The following is a 20,411-nucleotide window of genomic DNA, read 5'->3' as shown; positions in this document are numbered from 1 at the left end:
GAGCCACCGCGCCCGGCCGACTGCCTTATTTATAGCACATGCAATCTCTTATCAGGGCTCTTCAACTCAGATGCAGAGCAAACGGGGTCAGATGGGGGCTGTGGCACACTGGTGAGCTCAGTTTCCCTATCTGTAACCTCAGACAAGTTGCTGTCCACCCTGACTGCATAAAGGAATCACCTGCACAGCACCCAGGTGGGAAGAGGGTAGAGTGAGCTAGAGATGGTGGGGCCTAGGGTCACCAAGTCAGAGTTCTTACTCTCTGGCCATCCCCTGGGAACAACTTTGCCCCCAACCTTAGTGTGCTATTAATAGTCCCTCGCTTCCTACTTCAGTGCCCCGGACCCTGGCCTCGTGCGTGGCATGTGGACCTGTTCCCAGCACTTGTGCCCATTGGCCCTTATTCCTATGGCCCAGGGCAGCTGACTCAACTTTCACCTTCAGGCCCCCACAGGAGGTCCACAGGGCCAGCTCCAGGCACAGGAAAAATGACACAGTCAGCCACCAGGAAATCCTGTTCCCTCAGTACCAACGGGCTACAGCAGCCTGTGGTGGGGAGGAGACCTCCCCAAGCCACAGGCGAGACAAGGAATGTCCACATGGCTGTGTATGTGGCCTGACTTCCATGTGAAGGAAAATCCCATGTGAAAAAGAAAAAAAATCAAACTTCTTTTGTGTCTTGCTTGGGTTCCTAAAGAGTGTCAATGGCCTTCACCAAAGACCCCAGGAATACACTAGTAATGAAACAAGCTGAGTTATCATTTACAGCAGCAGTGAGGGGGTGGGGCGCACATGCCATGAGCTACCCTGAGTGTCTCAGGAAGAGGGTATTAAAAGGAACCCAGGACAAGATCTGGGCTGGAGGTTGGGCACTGAGAGAGACCAGAGGCAATTCTGAGCTGGGTAAGGAAGGAGAAGTAACTCATTTAGCAAGAGAGGGGGATGTTGGGATTTTGAGGGTGTCACAACCATCTTGCCCTTAGACAAGATTATGAAGTGGACTTGCATAGTCTCAGAGTGCCTTTGTCTGAGGTCAGTGTTCTGTTAGATTGTGGAAGTCCAACAGGAGAACAAAGTAACCTGGCTCTGAGTGTCAGAATCATTCCGTACGCTCTGTTTTCTTCTTTCTCAATGGTAACCCACATTTACTGAACTTTTGCTAGTACTCAGCTTCCTGTTAAATTCTTTGTCTTTTTTAATTATTTTATTTTATTTTATTTTATTTTATTTTATTTTATTTTTTTGAGATGGGGTCTTGCTCTGTCACCCAGGATGGAGTGCAGTGGCATGATCACGGCTCACTGCAACCTTGACCTCCCCAGCTCAAGCAATCCTCCCCGCTCAGCCTCTTGAGTAGCTGGGACTACCCAGCTCTGTTGAAGTCTTTATATCAAGATTGGTAAACTGTGGCCCTTCACATCCAGCCTACTGCTTGTTTTTTATACAGCCTGGGAGCTAAGAGTCGTTTTCGTATTTTTACGTGGTTGAAATAAATCAAAAGAAGAAAAATATTTTGTGACGTGAAAAATTATATGATATTCAAATTTCAGCCCAGGCGTGGTTGCTCACGTCTGTAATCTCAGCACTTTGGGAGGCCGAGGTGAGAGGATTGCTTGAGCCCCAGAGTTAGAGACCAGCCTGGGCAACAGAGCAAGACCTCCCTTTTACAAAAACAAACAAGCAAACAAAAAAAAAACCACAACAATTAGCTGGGCATGGTGGCACATGCCTGTGGCCCCAGCTACTTGGGAGACTGAGGTGGGAGGATCACTTGAGCCCAGGATATCGAGGCTGTTGTGAGCTGAAATCGTGCCATTGCCTTCCAGCCTGGGCAATAGAGCGAGACCCTGTCTCAGAAAAACAAAAATTGTTTTTTGATGTCCCTCAAATAAAAGTTTAGCCACAATCAAGCATTGATGTGTTGTCTGTGGCTGATTTTCTGCTCCTGGGGCAGAGATATGTTGTTTTGACAGAGACCTCATGGCCCCCCAAAACCTAAAGAGTTTACTATCTGGCTTTTTACAGAATTTTGCTGATCCCTGCTTTTAATAGGTTAACTCTTGTTTTTTGTTTTGTTTTGTTTTTTTGTTTGTTTGTTTTGAGACGGAATTTCGCTCTTGTTGCCTAGGCTAGAGTGTAGTGGTGCTATCTTGGCTCACTGCAACCTCCGCCTCCCAGGTTCAAGCAATTCTCCTGTCTCAGCCTCCCCAGTAGCTGGGATAACACCCATGCACCACCATGCCCAGCTAATTTTGCATTTTTGGTAGAGACAGGGTTTCTCCATGTTGGTCAGGCTGGTCTTGAACTCCCAGCCTCAGGTGATCCGCCCACCTCAGCTTCCCAAAGTGCTGGGATTACAGGCATGAGCCACTGCACCCGGCAGTAGATTAACTCTTTAATCTTCATGACAATCCTAAAGCAGTTACTTCCATCTTATAAATTAAAGAACTGAGGTATAGGGAGATTAAGGGATATACCCTAACCAGGGTTTCTCAACTTCATTACCAGTGACATTTGGGTGGGATAATTCTTTGCTGGGGTGGGCTGACCTGTGTGTTGCAAGATGTTTAGCAGCATTTCTGGTCTCTAACTAATAGATGCCAGTGGTACTTTGCCCTTCCAACCAAGTTGGGATAACCAAAAATGCCCCCAGACATTGCCCAACATCCTTTGGGTACAGAATTGGCCCTCGCTGGGAACCACTGACCTGAAGTCAGATAGTGAGTGATGGAACTAGGATTTGAACCCAAGACTGATGTGTTTGGCCACCAGCCACACACCCAACTTCCAGGGGTGGGTTATTTTACTCTTAGTGGTGGTTGTAGCTGTAAGAACATTTAATTCATCCTAATTTTCTTTTCCCCAAAACACTGTCTAAGGCTGCTGGGGAGTCTGGTCTATCAAACAGAGCAATAATTTTATAATTTTTGTGTGTTTGTTTTAAGAGACAAGGTCTTTCTCTGTCTCACCCAAGCTGGAGTGCAGTGACATGATTATACCTCACTGCAGCCTCCAACTCCTGGGCTCAACTGATCCTCCACCTCAGCCTCTGGAGTAGTTGGGACTACAGGCATGCACCACCACGCCCAGCTAACTTCTTAGAAAATGTTTTTTAGAGATGGGGTCTCACTATCTGGCCCAGGCTGGTTTCAAACTCCTGGGCTCAAGCAATCCTCCTGCCTCAGCCTCCTGAGTAATGGATCATAGGCATGAACCACCACACACTCGACCAGAGAAATAACTTTAAAAACAAAGTCAGCTCCTGTCCTGAGCCTCCTCTGCTCAAATGCTACCCTAGTTCCCACATGACTCAGAGGAGAAGCCATAGTCCTTCCTGTGAGCTCTGAGATCCCTGCATGATCCCACCCACTTCCTACCACCTCTACCCCCTGCCACTTCTCTTACCTTGCCTCCTCTTACTCTTCTCCTCCCTTAGGCCCCTGCAGCCCCACTGGCCTCCCCTTTGCTTCCTGGGTATGCTCCCACCCCAGGGCCTTTGCACCTGCTCTTTCTTGCCCCAGATGTTTGCATGGCTCACCCCCTTACCTTCAGGTCTTGGTTCAAAGTCAAATTTTCCTTCTCTATCAGACTCTCTTTGAGCCTTGGTGTCTTACCCAAGGATGCCTGGCTCCTTCCCTGCCTCGCATGGCATGCGTCTTCATTTGACATACTGCGTATGTTACTTAGTCATGTGTGGTCTGTCTCCCCCACCGGATATCAGCTCCATGAGGACATGGACTTTCATCTTTCGTCACTCAGCACCAGGTACATGGGAGGTGCTCCACAGCGATTGCTAATGGATCAGTTGGCTAGGGTTCATGTGCCCCAGTTGGGCTCTGGGTTCCAAGTTGCACCAAGCTCTTATCTCAAAATAGCTGAAACACATCCACCACTTATTACTCTCAGGGTCTCTGTGATCACCAGCCAAATCCAGCCAAATCCAGCCACCATCATCTTAGATGGAAAATGTAAGAGATCCAGAACTGGGCTCCCAATTTCCATTTTTGCCCCTTCCCTACATCCATTCTCTCGGACCAGGCCCAGAGATGTTTGCAAAATGTAAATCATATTGTCTTGGGCATTAAATCCTGCAGCAGGTCCCCATCCCTGATTTAGTTCCCATTGGCCTTTGCCCACTCCGTCCCCATCCCCCATCTCCCCTAGGCTTTTCCTATACACCTCTTTCCCAGCACGTGGGGCTTCCTCAGTTCTTCATCTCAGCCAAGCGCCTCCTTGCTGCCAGGCCTTTGTGCTTGTTGTTCCTGTTTCCTTGCACCCTCTTCCCAGGGCTCTTCATAGGATAGATTCCATTTTATCCTTGAGGTCTCAGATCTGATGCCATCAGCACACAGTGTCTTCTCTGTTGAAGAGAGAGCCCACCTACTCGCCTCTCTACGTTCCAGTCACATTGCCCAGTTCTATTTCCTCCATACATTTGTCCCTACCTAAAATTTTCTTTATTCGTTTATTGCCTGTCTCCCCTTCTAGAGTATGACCTCCATGGAAGCCAGGGGCCTTGTTCTATATTGTTCACAGAGTACCCTGAGAACATAGTCAATAACACATAGTAGGTGCTCAATAAATACTTTTTGGATGAATGAATGAATGAATGGACAATTGGGGTCATCCAACACATTGATGATTCATTACCATTCATAGCTGGCCTTTCACAACTTTGGCAGTGGCTGCTCAGGTAAGCCTAGGCTTGAGTTATGGATTGTCAAGCAGCCCTGCAGCTAAACCCCTACCAACAGGCCTGGGCACATCTTCACGTATGGATGGTAGGACAGGAGGATAAAATGCTGAATGATTTTTCTTTTTCCTTTCCTTTCCTTTCCTTTCCCTTTCCTTTCGTCTCCTTTCCTTTCCTCTCCTCTCCTCTCCTCTCCTCTCCTCTCCTCTCCTCCCCTCTCCTCCCCTCCCCTCCCCTTCCTTTCCTTTCCCTCTCTTTCTCTCTTTCTCTCTCTTTCTTTCTTTCTCTTTCTTTCCTTCCTTCCTTCCTTCTTTCATTCTTTCTTTCTTTCTCTCCCTTCCTTCCCCTTCCTTCCTTCCTTTCTCTTTCTTTCTCTTTCTTTCTTTTCTCTTTCTTTTCTTTTCTTTCTTTCTTTCATTCCCTCCCTCCTTCCTTTCCTCTTCCTTCCTTCTTTCCTTCCTTCCTTCCTTCCTCTCTCCCTCCCTCCCTCTCTCCCTCCCTCCCTCTCTCCCTCCCTCCCTCTTCCTCCCTTCCTCTCTCTCCTTCCTCTCTCTCTTCTTCCTCTCTCTGTCTTTGTCTTTTGATTCAGTGAATAGTATAGGATCCTTGACAAAGAAAGCATTCTTGACTAACTTCACGAGATTTGGGATACTCCTGTTCCATTCACTACATTACGCTAAAGACATCATGCTCTTTCCTCCTAGCTGCTGTGCGGAGAAACGGCCTACACACTGTGCCCACGGAGATGCAGTTTCTCGCCAGCACAGAAGCGTAAGTTATTGGTGAAATTTGTAGAGGAGACAGTGCTTGATTCAAGGAGACAATGAACAAAAATTCAATACTGCAAATCATTTTCCTCCCATCCCTAAATTTTTCTCCAAATGACCTAATGCCTAAGTTTCCACCATTCATCTCTGTGGCTTAAACATTAACCTCAACAGCCTCCTTTAAAAAAATGCAGACATGGAAAGGGTAGGGCAATATATTAAATCCCTAAAGATCTGGTGAGATTGAGGATCACAGGTACTTTCCTCTTGAAAGAAGAGATCTGAAAGAGCAAGATAGCACAAACTGCATGACACAAGGAGGAGAGGGGTGCAGGCGGGGTTAACAGTCCATACAGACGAAAAAATACCTTATAAAACAATAACAGCCCTTCACCCTACATGACTTAGAAAGCATCTTCACATTGGTGTTGAAATCGCATTTAGTCTAGAGTATCCTTTGCATTATGGCAATGTAGTTAAGATCATAGGATTTGGAGTCACAAACACCTGACTTGGAACTCTGGCTCTGCTCCATACTGGCTGTGTGAGATAATGAGATAATGTAGATAGAGCAGGTTGGCTGGACCTTACATGTCCAGATGTTAGCACTTGTTATTATGGCATTGTGATCTCAATTTAACAGTGATGACACAAGTGGGAGCCAAGCAATCTGCTCAAGACAGTGCTGGGCATTGATCCGGTCTATTTCATTCATTCAGCAAATATTTATTCAGAGCTTACGATGAGCCAGGCACTATTCTAGGGATGGAGATACAGCAAGGAACAGACAGAAAGCCCAGCCCTTATGGGTTTACATTCTAGTGGCAAGAAACGGATAAGTGACTATAATCCATGGTTTGTTGGGTGGTGGATAAGCTTTGGAGAGAGATCAAAGCAGGAAAGAGGGTAGGGGAGGCGAGCTGGTAAATGGGAAGGGGCAGTTTGAATGTGAGTAGTCAGGGAAGTCCTCACAAGAAGGTTGTGCTTTAGCAAATCTCTGCAAGAGGTGGGGAGTGGTGAGGGTATCCATGGGAAGAGTGTTCTCAGCATGTGGACCAGCACATGCAAAGCTCCTGAGAGGTCAAAGAGCAGCCAGGAAGCCAGTGTGGCTGGAGAATCTCAGTTACTCGGGAGGCTGAGGCAGGAGAATCGCTTGAACCCGGGAGGCAGAGGTAGCAGTGAGCTGAGATCACGCCATTGCACTCTAGCCTGGGTGACAAGAGTGAAGCTCTGTCTCAAATAAATAAATAAATAAAAACAAAATAAAATAAAATTGATAATGCTATATATGCTGTTTTGTAACCTGCTATTTCACTTTTTTTCCTTCATTTCCGTCTGTTTTCAAATGCCTATTTTACTTAATGGAGAATAGTGGACATCATATAATGCCGTAATGTTGGCCTCAATAACGCCAACATTATGATCTTTTAATTATATACTTAAAAATTCTTAATGTCATTATTTCCCAAAACTCTTTAACTGTACAAGGAAAACAACCCAGAAAATAAAAAAGAAAAAAATACATAATTCCACTCCTGGGAAGATATCAAAATAACTTGCATGTATTTCTAGACTTTAAATATTTTTATATTCATGAAACATAGCTATTTTTTTTTTTTTTTTTTTTTTGAGACGGAGTCTCGCTCTGTCTCCCAGGCTGGACTGCAATGGCCGGATCTCAGCTCACTGCAAGCTCCGCCTCCTGGGTTTACACCATTCTCCTGCCTCAGCCTCCCTGGTAGCTGGGACTACAGGCGCCCGCCACCTCGCCCGGCTAAGTTTTTTGTATTTTTTAGTAGAGACGGGGTTTCACCGTGTTAGCCAGGATGGTCTCAATCTCCTGACCTCGTGATCCACCCGTCTCGGCCTCCCAAAGTGCTGGGATTACAGGCTTGAGCCACCGCGCCCGGCCTATTTCTTTATTTTTATTTATTACTTATTAATTTTTTTCAGAGACAGTGTCTCACTCTGTCACCCAGGCTGGAGGGCAGTGGGGCAATCATAGCTCACTACAGCCTCAAACTTTTGGGCTCAATCAACCCTTCTGCCTCAGCCTCCCAGGTAGCTGGAACTACAGGTGCATGCCACCATGCCCAGCTGATTTTTTAATTTTTTTATAGAGATGGGATCTCACTATATTGCCCAGGCTGGTCTCAAACTCCTGTCCTCAAGCAATCCTTTGCCTTCGTCTCCCAAAGTGTTGGAGTTATAGGAGTGAGCCACCACGCCCATGAGTATTTATACAATAAAAAACTAAATGGTACTGTGACATATCTTTTCACCGTAGTTTGTGAATGGACAACTTTCATCTTAATAAGCATCCATTTAATAGCTGCATTGGTGTTCCATCCAGGAAGAGAGTCATCTTTATTATCAGCCCCTTTTTGATGGCCATTTAGACTGTTCTTCATTTAAATTATATTTAATGGCATGGTGAGTTCCCTTGTGCCCACACCTGAGACACTTGTCTATTTCTTTAGGATACATTCTTAGAGTAGAATATCTAAACTGTAGAGTTGCACCTTGTCACAGGTTTTTGATACCTGTGCCAAATTACCTTCTAGAAAGATCACTCAGCTCCCCAGCCCCTGGGCAGTCTGTGGCGTGTTCTCCATGTGTTCTGAATGGCTTCTCTTTGGATTTGTTTAAAGCAAAGACCACCCTGGGGAGACGGAGGTTCCACTGGATCTGCTGGCGGACTCCAGGAAGGAGGATGAATATCGTGGGAACATCTGGAAGGGCTTCCTCATCTCTATCCCCTACTCAGCCAGCATTGGGGGCACAGCCACACTCACAGGCACAGCCCCTAACCTCATCCTGCTTGGCCAGCTCAAGAGGTAGAAAGCAAGAGTCCCCACCAGCAGGGAGGGTTCTGCTCCTCCCCTCCTCTTTCCTCCTTCATTCAACATCCAGGGAATGTGTATTGAGGGCCTTCTCTGGGCCAGGCTCTGGGAACACAGCAATACACAAAATCCAGTGAGATCCCTGCCCTTGGGGAACTTCCATTCTGGCGGGAGAGACAGGCAATAAGTGAAAAAGCAAATGAATATAAAACGTATCTGTGTGATAAGTTAGGAAAAAAATACAGCAGGGAAAGAGAGTAGAAGTAAGGAGAGTGGGGTGCAAGTTTATGTAGGTTGGTCAGGGACACCGGTTCTCTCTGATTGGCTGACATTTGAGCAGAGACCTAGAAGGGAATGAGCCATGTGGACACAGGAGGGAAAGGCATTGCCGACAGCGACAGCGGGGGAGTAGCTCCTACAGGGCTTGGAGGTGGAGCTGTTCCTGGGGAGGTTCAGGGACCAGCAGGAATACCAAGGAGGCAAAGAGCCTGGGGCGACGGGAAGGTGAGAAGACATAAGGTAATAGTGGTAAGTGTTGTCTAAGGACTCCAGCTTTTCCTCCAAGTGAGATGGGGGTCATTGGAAAGGTGACAGCAGAGGAGTAACCCAGTAGGAAGCATGGGTCTGTGGCTGTCATGGCCCGAGAGAAGCCTTCCAGCCATAAGCAGAGTCCCCCAGTGGAGTGGTCTCTGCTGGGAGCTAAAGTCTCCCACCCCTGGAAGTGGTCAGCAGTGACTGGGTGGCCAGTCAGGACATGAGGATAAGAGAAAGATGCTCCAACTACACAACTTGCCGCTCCCATTATTTTAAGCCTCTGGTTTCCAAGATTTTAAAACTTCAGTATTTCAAGATCCTATCTCTAAGACTTTTAGGTTCCGGGATTCCAAGGCAGGGTTTCTAAGATTCCTTGCAGTGGAGATGTAGCATAGGTTCATTTAATTTACATAAATGCAAATGTAAGCATTTGGCCAACAAAGGGCACCAAAAAGTATTTGATATTCAACATGGCCGCAAATACTAGCTGACTTCTTTACCTGTTGCCTAACCAAAGAATCAAAAACACGTGGGGATGAAGGAAGGCCCTGCTCATCTCCCCGAGAGAGGTTTGCTATGTGTGCAACCCTCAGTAACATACAAGTGAGTAATTACAGGTATTTTCATAAGAGATTTTAGTACACCCGAGTTTGGCCTTGTGCTGATTTTAAAACCTTAACCCCTGGATGAGATGAATTGCCAATACATTCTCAGATTCCAAAATGCTTTGATTTTAAGATTTGATGATGGAAACCAGTGATTGTCAACCATGAACTGGGAGAGGTGAAAAACAACCAAAAAAAAAAAGAAGTCGTAGGTGTGTTTCACCAATTGATTTAAGCCCGCTGAGTTTTACTGCAAACCTTAGATGTCTTTTTATCGCTATCCTTTAAAGAAGGCTGGCTGTGCCTTCTGGTTTTAGCTCACTGACAGAAAAACCAGAAGCAAAGATGATTCTGCTTCCAGTGTGGGGAGGATCTAGGCTCAGCCCTTTAGTGTTCTGCGGAGGGGGAAGGTAGGCATTTGGTGTTAGGGTTTGCCGGGACCCATCCCCAGGGCTGGACAGGAAGATGTGGGCTCTGGGGATGGAGAGCAGAGCCTAGGTTGGGGATGTGGAGAATTGAAGGGGAGCAGTTGTTGTCAAAGCGTTTTCAGGCTACCTGCCTGCCCTGATAAGAGTAGGACTTTGTTCCAACCTGAAATGAAATTGGGGAAATTATATGTTTTTTATATGTTTATTTCATATTTATATTTTCTAAAACATATCTTATGTATATTTAAGTATATAATATATTATATATACTATAAATACAGTAAAAATATCAAATGTAGGATTTCAAGTTAATTACATGCAAATCTTATGCAACGCAAGGGCTCAAATGTAGACCCTCTGGTGTAGGAAGAGGGGATTTAAAAGGAATGCTAGGTAATACGTGATTTTGATTCTCCAGCTGAGAACAGGAGAAGCCTTGGGAGACAGGAGAAGTGATTGCCCTGAGTGGTCCTTTAGCCCGTGTTGCCAAAATACATTTTATTGGTTTATTCTGATTATAAAATGATATTGGCACATTAAAGAACATTTGGAAAATGTAGAAGAAGAAGTTTGAAATACCTTCAATCCCACTGCCGATATTTTAAGACTTTCTTCTAGACTTTTCTATGGCCATATATTAAATGTGTATATATTTAACGTTTTTGCCACTATGCTCTTAATACAGTTTTATAGTCTGATTTTATTATTAAAAATTTTTAGAAAACATAATTTTTAGTGACTATGAATTATCTTATTTTGGGTGTATATACTTTAATCTAAGCATTTAGATTGTTTTCATTTTATGATAATTATTATTTTGCTATTACAAATTATGTAACTGACCACACACTTGCTGATATTTTAATATTTTTAAAACAATATTTTTATTTTGTCTAATTATAGTGGTATACTTATTCATTGTAGAAAATACAAGTAGAGAAAAAGGAGGAAATAAAAACCTCTTAGAATCCCACTATATAGAGTTTATTAATATTTTTGTTTGCTTATTTATTATATAATAACTGTTAATGTTTTGGTTTATTTACTTATTTATTTACCTAGAAATGTCCATGAGTGTCCGCATACTTTTGTATACATCATTCTGTAACTTACTTTTCCTCTTTTCAATCTAGCACTTATATTCCTGACCACATTTCTGGTTTTTTGTTTTAAAGTTTATTTCTAGTAGTAGAATTTCTGGATAAAAGGATATGCACATTTTTAAGACTCTTACTGCATTTTACCAAATCCCTCTCCAGAAAAAGAGTATTCTGATTAACAAACATCAAGAATCTGCCTGTTTTTCCACATCTTCACCAGCACTGAGTGTTATTGCCCTTCATCCTTTCAGGCTTGATGATGTCTTAATAAAACTGAGATTGGACACTGTTCAGCAGAGAAAGAACTCATCGACATCACCACTGCCTGGACAAAATGCCCAGGGTCTTTGAGCATGTATAATAAGGAGGGCAAAGGTTTCAGCCTGCAGATGTGTTATGCTTGACTCCCACATTCATTAAAAACATTTTCATGAATTGCCAACATTTAAACATCACATAATTTCAAGTAAAACCCAAACCTGGGCTTACTGGCCCTGCACTCTTGCATGGCAACCCTGGGGAAGCAAATAGCAGCTTACCCCTTTAATGAGCACAGCTCTCTTCAATTCACCGTGGCCCGGCCTGTCCTGTTTCACTCACTCACGTACCTGTCTGGCCTCCAGGGGGCAGAGATTTTGACTGTAGGGCACCCATTGGTCCCATTAGGTCAGAAGCCAGCAGCCTCCAAAGAAGAGGAAAAAAGAGTGCTTCTATTAGAATAGGTGGAAAACAATGTTCCCAAGACTTCCATGGGACTCTCTCATTCCCCTCTTGACCCACTACTACTAGTACCACCTGGTCTCCTCTGCCACTCCCCAAATGGGCATGGCTGCCCTTGGCCTGTTCTCATCTCCCACTGTTCTCCAGTTTCTTTCCACAGTGTGACGTGGTGAATTTCGGCTCCTGGTTCATTTTCGCCTTCCCTCTTATGCTGTTGTTCCTGTTGGCAGGCTGGCTCTGGATCTCCTTCCTGTACGGGGGACTGAGCTTCAGGTACCTCTCATTTTCTTCTTGGCAGATAGAGTGGGGAAGCAGGGAGTAGTCTTTCTAACCTCAGCATCTGCCTATGAAAACTGAGGATGATTGTTATTTCATGTCGTATTCTCATTTCTTTTATATATGTATGTATGTATGTATGTATGTATTTAGTTTTACACACAGGGTCTTGCTCTGATGCCCGGGCTGGGGTGCAGTGGCACAATCATAGCTCATTGCAGCCTCAATCTCCCAAGTTCAAGTGTTCCTCTGGCCTCAGACTCCCAAGTAGCTGGGACTACAGGCGAGTACTACTGTGCCTGGATAATTTTTTTTTTTTTTTTTGAGACGGAGTCTCGCTCTGCCGCCCAGACTGGAGTGCAGTGGCCGGATCTCAGCTCACTGCAAGCTCCGCCTCCTGGGTTTAGGCCATTCACCTGCCTCAGCCTCCCAAGTAGCTGGGACTACAGGCGGCTGCCACGTCGCCCGGCTAGTTTTTTGTATTTTTAGTAGAGACGGGGTTTCACCGTGTTAGCCAGGATGGTCTCGATCTCCTGACCTCGTGATCCGCCCATCTCGGCCTCCCAAAGTGCTGGGATTACAGGCTTGAGCCACCGCGCCCGGCCATTTTTTTTTTTTTTTTTAATCTTTTGTAGAGACAGGGTCTCACTATATTGCCCAGGCTGGTCTCAAACTTCTGGCCTGAAGCGATCCTTACTGTCTTGGCCTCTCAAAGCTCTGGGATAATAGGTGTGAGCTACCATGCTAGCCATATTCTCTTTTCTTGACCTCCCAGGGATGTGAGGATTAAGTGAGAGGTGTGACCTGCCTGCCACACCCAGACCCTTTGTTGATGTCACATATTATTACTAATTATTAATAGTATTGTCTTTAAGGTAAACACTCTTGACCAGAGACGAGGGGAGTGCACTGTTTCCCGTTTTATGGGGTCCTGATACAGAAGATAATTTGGGGAGGCATGAGGACAAAATATTAAATAACACCAAATCATATTATGGGCAATATGTCTTTATCAACTGTCATCACTCAGTCTACTTACACTAAGGAGAAAGTCTCAGTTGGGTGCTAAAGAAACCATAATATCTAACATTTTCAAATCAACCTCTAAACAAAGAAAGAGCAAGCTTCAGACCCAGAGACTTGAGCCAGAAACGATGTCTAGCCAAAATATAATACTGGCACTTTGTTTTCCTTTATTTATTTTGGTTACTTCAATTACTTTTTAATATGGCTACGTTAATTTGGATAGGCAACACATACATATGGTTCTCAAAAATCAAAACAACACTAAGAGGTATGCAGTGAGAACCCCTTTTCCCAACCATGGGCCTCTTCACCTACGATATCCTCCCAAACAAGCATCCACTTTTATTGGTTTCTTGTGTAATCTTTCAGTTTTCTTAAGCAAATATGAGCAGACATAGATATCTTTTTCTGGTGACAGGCCTCCCTGACAGATTTTGGTTTTCTATTTTATTTATTTACTTATTTATTTATTTAGACAAAGTCTCATTCTGTTACCCAGGCTGGAGTGCAGTGGCACCATCTCGGAGTGCAACCTCCACCTCCCAGGTTCAGGCCATTCTCCTACCTCAGCCTCCAGAGTAGCTGGGACTACAGGCTTTTGCCACCTTGCCTGGCTAATTGTTTGTGCTTTTTTTTTTTTTTTTTTTTTTTTTGGTAGAGATAGGGGTTTACTCTGTTGGCCAGGTGGTCTCAAACTCCTGACCTCAGGTGATCCACCCACCTCGGCCCCCCAAAGAGCTGGGATTACAGGCATGAGCCACCCATGCCCAGCTGTTTTTTTATTTTTATTTTATTTTTTCTCTTTTACCTTGCAACTCTAGCTCAAAGGAAACAAGAATTTTTATAAGATACATTTCCAGAAGTGGGATTTCTGGGTCAGAGAATAAACACATTTTTATTTTAATAGATATTGTCAAATCATTCTTCATAAAAATTTTACATGTTTCCTCTCCCATGCACAATATATGAGAGTGTCTGCTTCCTTGCAGCAAAGTGGATTTTTGCCAATCTGATAAGAGAAAAATAACTTGTGTTTATTTTATGAAGAGTAACTTTAGGAAACTTCTCATAGGTTTGGAAGCATATGAAAAGTTTGTTCATTGGTATTTTCTTTCCTGTGAATTGTGAAACCGTGTGTTCATATTTTTATACATTTTTTCAAATGGGTTGTTGGTCCTGTTCTTACTAGTTTCTGGTACGCTTTATATTTTGGAAAGATGAGTGCTTATTCTGCAATAGAAGCTACATTTTTTTCCTGATTTGTCTTTTGGCTTTGCTTATGGTGCTTTTCTCTCTAAAGAATTGTTTTAATTTTTTTTCAATCTTTTCTCACATAGTTTCTGAAATTTCAATTACAGCTTAGAAAGGTTTTCCTAATACAGGACTTATAAAAGAATAATCACGTTTTCTTCTAGTGTTATATTTTTTACATTTAAACTTCTGATCTATTTGGAGTTCATTCTTATAGTACAGTGTGAAGTTTGGATTCAACTTCATTTTATTTTTGTCCCAAATGGTAACCCAGTGTCCTAACACCATTTATGGACACACAATATTTTTCTATTTTGATGAAGTCAAATTTATCTATCTTTGGTGGCTTGTGCTTTGACGTCATATTGAAGAAACTGTTTCCTATTCCAAGGGTATGGAAATTTACCCCGCCTTTTCTTCTGAGAGTTTTATGGCTTTAGCTCTAACATTTAGGTCTTCAATCCATTTTGGGTTTAATTTTGTATATAGTGTGAGGTAGGGGTCCAGATTCATTCTTTTCCACTTGGCTATCCAGTTTTCCTAGCACCATTTGTTGAAAGGCTATTCCTTCCCCCATTATTCAGTCTTGGTACCCCTGTCAAAAATCAATTGGCCGTAGGTGGATGGGTTTATTTCTTGGCTCTCAGTTCTGTTCCATTGATCTATATGTCTGATGCCATTTACTGAATAGTCCATCTTTTCCACACCAATCTGAGATAGCAACTTTATCATAGACTAAATTCTCACTTGTGACTAAGTCTGTGTCTAGACTTTCTGCTTTGTTCCATTGATTCCTCTGTTTATTCATGTGCCTGTTTGACCCACTCATGGATTTTAAGCCTGGGAGTCATATGATCAGATTCACATTTTTAAAGATCAACCAGGCTGTACGTGGGGAGAACAACTGTAGCAAAGGAAGACAGTTGCAGGGAGACCAGCCATCAGGTAGTTGCAGCCTCCCGGACAGAGAGGATGTGACTTGGTCAGGTGGTGGTGGTGGTTGTAGGTGAGAAGTTAGTTATACCTGCAGTGGACACTCCTAACCTCCCACTTTCTGTTTCAGGGGCTGGAGGAAGAATAAATCTGAGATAAGAACCACTGCAGAAAACAGGGCTCGAGCTGTAATTCGGGAAGAATACCAGAACCTGGGACCCATCAGGTATATGGGGCTCCTTGGGTTGAGGAAAGAGCTGAGTCTTAAATGCTCAGGAAAGCTTCCTCCTGGCCTGGCCTTGGGCCCATGGGCGCTGAGCTCCAGGGGAATTCCAGGACCCATGGCCTGGGAGCCTAGAGGTGGAGGATGGGAGGTGGTTTACACAGTCAACCTTTTGCCCTGGTGCTGGGGTAGAAACCTGAGGACCAAAAAGCCCCTCAGAATGTACTTACAGTGGGATCTGCTATCTTCCACCCAAGGCACCATTTCCCTCCCGGTACACAGAATACCTGATACTATCTCAGGTGGCTTCCAGGACCTTGTTTAATTCACATTTCCATATGGTGAAAATAATGGGTTCAGTAGGCCTGTGTTCAAGGACCAGCGGTGCCACTCATGTCCTCTTGGCTTTGGGCATGGTACTAACCCTCTCTGGGCCCTGCTCTCCAGACTTTGAAATGGGTACATTGGGTAACTAGCTCCTCCAACTCTTGGGAATCCTCTCTTTCCACCTCCACCCACCCTCTCTCCAGGTCTGTCCCCTCTCTGTGTCTTCTCCTCTCAGTGTAGACAGACTGTGTGTTTTTATGTCTCTCTCTCTCTCTCTCTCTCCGTATGAATGCTCCTCTTTCTCTTTGCCTACTGCATTTCTGTCTGTTTTTCTTTCTGCTTTTTGGATTCTGTCTCTGTTTCTCACTTTCTTGATTTTCTGTAGGACCCTGGGAAACTCCTGGTGATAATGAAGCACGTGGTTTCGGGGAGGGGGTGACTTGAGGCTCAGGAAGGATCCTGAGGGAGCGTGGAAGTCCTAGGACAGGAATCATTTACAGTCCATTGGTGCCCCTCCCCTTGTTCTGGGCACTCCCTGGGGAGTGGATGACTTCAGCTTTCTCAGAGGCAGATCCCCGGCCCAGTCACTCCCAGTGGGCAGCTGCCTGAGCCTGTGCCTGCTGCAGTCTGCCTGAAACCCAGGGTCACCATCATGCCTGCATGTCTGTGCCACAGGTTTGCCGAACAGGCCGTTTTCGTCCTTTTCTGCATGTTTGCCATCCTCCTCTTCTCCCGGGACCCGAAGTTCATCCCTGGCTGGGCCAGCCTCTTCACTCCTGGGTGAGACTCTGGGGACCCACAGGGAGGAGTCCAACAGGGAGGATTCTGGGCTGGGCCACCTGCAGCTGGAGAGGCAGCATTGTAGCTGGGGAGACCTGCATCCAAGTTTCCATCTCTTGTCCCATATGATTTTTTTTTTTTTTTTTTTTTTTTTTGAGGCGGAGTCTCGCTTTGTCGCCCGGGCTGGAGTGCAGTGGCCGGATCTCAGCTCACTGCAAGCTCCGCCTCCCGGGTTCACGCCATTCTCCTGCCTCAGCCTCCCAAGTAGCTGGGACTACAGGCGCCCGCCATCTCGCCCGGCTAGTTTTTTGTATTTTTAGTAGAGACAGGGTTTCACTGTGTTAGCCAGGATGGTCTCGATCTCCTGACCTCGTGATCCGCCCGTCTCGGCCTCCCAAAGTGCTGGGATTACAGGCTTGAGCCACCGCGCCCGGCCTTGTCCCATATGATTATTAATAGCTCCCTCTTTCACTCTCAAAAGAGTTTAGGTTTGGGTGATAAAATATGACTTCTCATGTGTTGGGAGCTCCGGATTTGGAGTCAGACTAAACTGGGTTAGAATTCTAGCTCTGCCACTTATGAGCTGCGTCACTGAGCAAATCGTTCATTCATTCAATCAACATTGATTGAGAACCTATTATGTGCTAAGCTGCATGCTGGGTGCTGCAACACAGACAAAAGCAAGTAGTTAGACAACAAAATAACTGCATTGCAATGAGTGCTATGAAGGAAAGAGTGAAAGGGTTATGCTATAAAATAATAGAGCAGGGGCATTGACTTTGGACAGTTCTGGGAAGAGCCAAAGCTTAGGAAGACTGCAGGTGAAAGCAGTGGAAATACACTGGGAATGTCTACTGAATCCTGAGTCAGAACAAACGTAGCATGTTTGAGAAACTGAGAAAAGCCCAGTGGGACCAAAGCCTGGTGGGAAGGAAGTAGGTGAGGAAGGGTAGGGGAGGGCCAGATTAGAGTGTATTTTCGGGCATGTTATGCATTTTGATTTTTTTTTTTTCTGTGAGCAGTGGGCAGCCATTGGAGGGTTGTAAGCTACTCAACCTCTCTGTGCCTCAGTTTCCTAATCTGTAAAATGATATTATAATAGTACATTTCTCATTGACTTGTTGTAAAGATAAATGAGTTAACATATGTCAAGTGGTTAAAATGGCTCATAGAAAGAACTCAATAACTGTTAGCTATATTCATTAGGAAATAGGTAGTGGGGGCAAAAATATAGATGAGGAGAATGGTTAGGAGTTATAACATCATCTAGATGGCCCCTGTCTTTTTGGGCCAAATCTGGTCCGCCACTTGATTTTGAATGACTTTTACATTTTTTTAAATGGCTGTGGAAAAATCAAAAGACAGTGTCTTGTAATGCACGAAAATTATATGAAATTCAAATTTCAGTGTCTGCAAATAAAGTTTTATTGACACACAGCCACACCTATTCAATTACATATTGTCTATGGCTGCTTTCACACTCCAATGTCAAATGTGAGTCCAGACAAACACCATGTGGCCTGCAAAGCTGAAATACTTACTGTGTGGTTTTTTACAGGAGACATTTGCTGACCCCTGGTCTGGGGGATGGCTTGAGTGAAGGTGGTAGCAATGGCAATGTAGCAGTCAAGATATCATTCAAAGTTAAATGTGGAACTTGCGCTGGGTTGGTTTGGGGGTTGTGAATGAAAGGAGTGCCTGCATGAATGGTGGTTAGTTGGAGAAGAATATTTTTTAGAGGGCTGGGAATGGCTTATTCCTAATTCTATTTTGGACTTGGTTTAGACTTGTCAGGCTCAATAGCCAGTTGGATATGCAGGACTGGAGCTTAGAAGAGATGTTTAGGTTGCATACATAGATCTGGGAGTTACTGTATACATTTGGGAGTTAAATCCATAGGAATCAATGGGCTCAGCTATGGAAAGTGTTTAAGGAGAGTATAGAAGACCATGAGGAACCCCAGCACTTGGGAGCTGGGGAGAGGAAAAGGAGTTTACTAGAGAAACAGAGAGATGGTGAGTGAGGTAGAAGGAAAACTTAGAGCTATGGACCAGTAAAAGCCAAGAGAGGGGAGTGTTTTAAGAAGTGTGAGTGGGCACCATGTCAAATTCTGGTGTGGGTGGGAACATGATTAAATAGAGATGTATCTGCTGGATTTGGTGAAATCTGATTATTTCAATTAGCCCCATCCAAGAGAGATATAATGTGAGCCACATATATATTTTAATTTTTTGGTAGCTACATTAAAAAGGTGAAAAACAGGTGAAACTAATACGAATAATATATTTTATGTATAAATTATTAGTGAGATAGTTGGCATTTTTTTTATGTGAAATCATCAAAATCTGGTGTGTATTTTACATTTAAAGCACATGTCAGTTTGGTCTTGCCACATTTCAAATGCCCACTAGTCCACATGTGGCTTGTGGCTACCATACTGGACAGTGCGATATCTCACCCTCTGGGCCTCAGCCTCTTCCCTGGTAAAATGGATGACATAAATTCTGATCTCCTGAAGGTTGTCATAGGCAAGAAACAATATAATTTCATAAAGCCATGAAGCTGCCATTGCTCTTACCATTTTTTTATTTTTCCAAAATGTAGATGCTTTATTTTTTTCAGATGCAAAACGAGCATTATAAGCATTTCAACAATACAGAAAATGTGAAAATCAGCCAAATCTCAGTCTCTAATTCTGATACACATCTTTCCTGACTTTTAAAAAATGCCTATCTGAGTACTGTTCTACATTGTGATCACGCTGTTATCAGACTGTATACATTTGTCAAAACTTGTTAAACTATACCCTTAAAATGGGTGCTTTTTATTGCATGTTAATTACACCTCAATGAAACATATGCCAATTGGCTTTTAGAACTCTATTAAAAAGAAGATTTTTTTAACAGAAACATGATCACGTCGACGTATTATTTGTAATCTGCTTTTTAATTTTGTATAGAATTTCAAAAGTTTTGCATACTCATGAAAATTCAAACAATGCTGAATTGAAAAATAATAAGTTAGTGACTCTTTATCCACTTTATGTCCCACTGCCCAGAGATGATCGCAATGAGCAGTTTGGTGTGTGACATTCCAGATATGCACACATATCTTCATACATACACACATACAAATATGTATACATATAACAAAAGACTGTAAAATATAATAATATGATCATGGACAATTTGCCATTTTAAACTTACTTCATTCTTTTTTTTTTTATTTTATTTTCTTGGACTCAGGTCACAACTTCATTCTTTTAAAACACTGCATATTACTCTACAGAATGGGAGCACTTTGATTTATTTAACCAATTCCTTATTAGATTGTGTTCAATGCTTCAAATACAAACTTTTAAAATAAAATTTACAGAGTATCTTGGTTGTATTTCTATGTCAATACATAGAGATTGACATTATCTTTTATCTTTTTTTAAACAGATGCAATGTACTTCATAATATGAATGGAACACAATTTCTTTAAATGTGTCTATCAAAAATCTTCCAATTTTTTTACTCTTATCAATAATGAACATCCTTGCACATAATCTGTGTACAAAAGTACGACTATTTCTCAGGGTTAAATACCTAGAAGTAAGATAACTGGATCAAAGGGTATTTACGTGTAAAATTGGAAACATGTTGCTAAATGCCCCAGGAGGTTAAACTGGTTTATTCTTTCACTAAGGGCGTATGTTCCCAATGCCCTCACCAGTTTTACTCCCCTTTTCAAGTCTTGCCTGTTGGCAGATGAATGGTATACCATTAGTGTTTTGATCTGCATTTCTCTGATTATAATGATATTGACCATCTCTTCCAACTTCTTGTCTGTTTGAATACTCTCCTTTCCAAATGTGTGAGTGGAAAGAGCTCTGGTTAGCAAGGAGCTCTAGGCTTCGTTGA

The 20,411-nt window shown here is 43.5% G+C and overlaps 1 protein-coding gene across 1 annotated transcript in view; it reads left to right on the top strand.

Moving 5' to 3' along the window:
• SLC13A3 (solute carrier family 13 member 3) overlaps positions 1–20,411 on the top strand; it is a 92,865-nt gene that overhangs the window by 46,339 nt on the left and 26,115 nt on the right. Inside the window, exons 4-8 of the mRNA XM_033186630.1 lie at positions 5,398–5,464; positions 8,112–8,297; positions 11,838–11,963; positions 15,307–15,402; positions 16,402–16,506. Of these exons, the coding sequence (XP_033042521.1) occupies positions 5,398–5,464; positions 8,112–8,297; positions 11,838–11,963; positions 15,307–15,402; positions 16,402–16,506 (580 nt within the window). The remainder of the gene's footprint in view (positions 1–5,397; positions 5,465–8,111; positions 8,298–11,837; positions 11,964–15,306; positions 15,403–16,401; positions 16,507–20,411) is intronic.

The sequence above is a fragment of the Trachypithecus francoisi genome, unplaced genomic scaffold (assembly GCF_009764315.1).
Source record: "Trachypithecus francoisi isolate TF-2019V2 unplaced genomic scaffold, Tfra_2.0 Lachesis_group21, whole genome shotgun sequence".
NCBI classification, from domain to species: domain Eukaryota; kingdom Metazoa; phylum Chordata; class Mammalia; order Primates; family Cercopithecidae; genus Trachypithecus; species Trachypithecus francoisi.
This window is presented reverse-complemented; position numbering and strand designations above follow the sequence as displayed.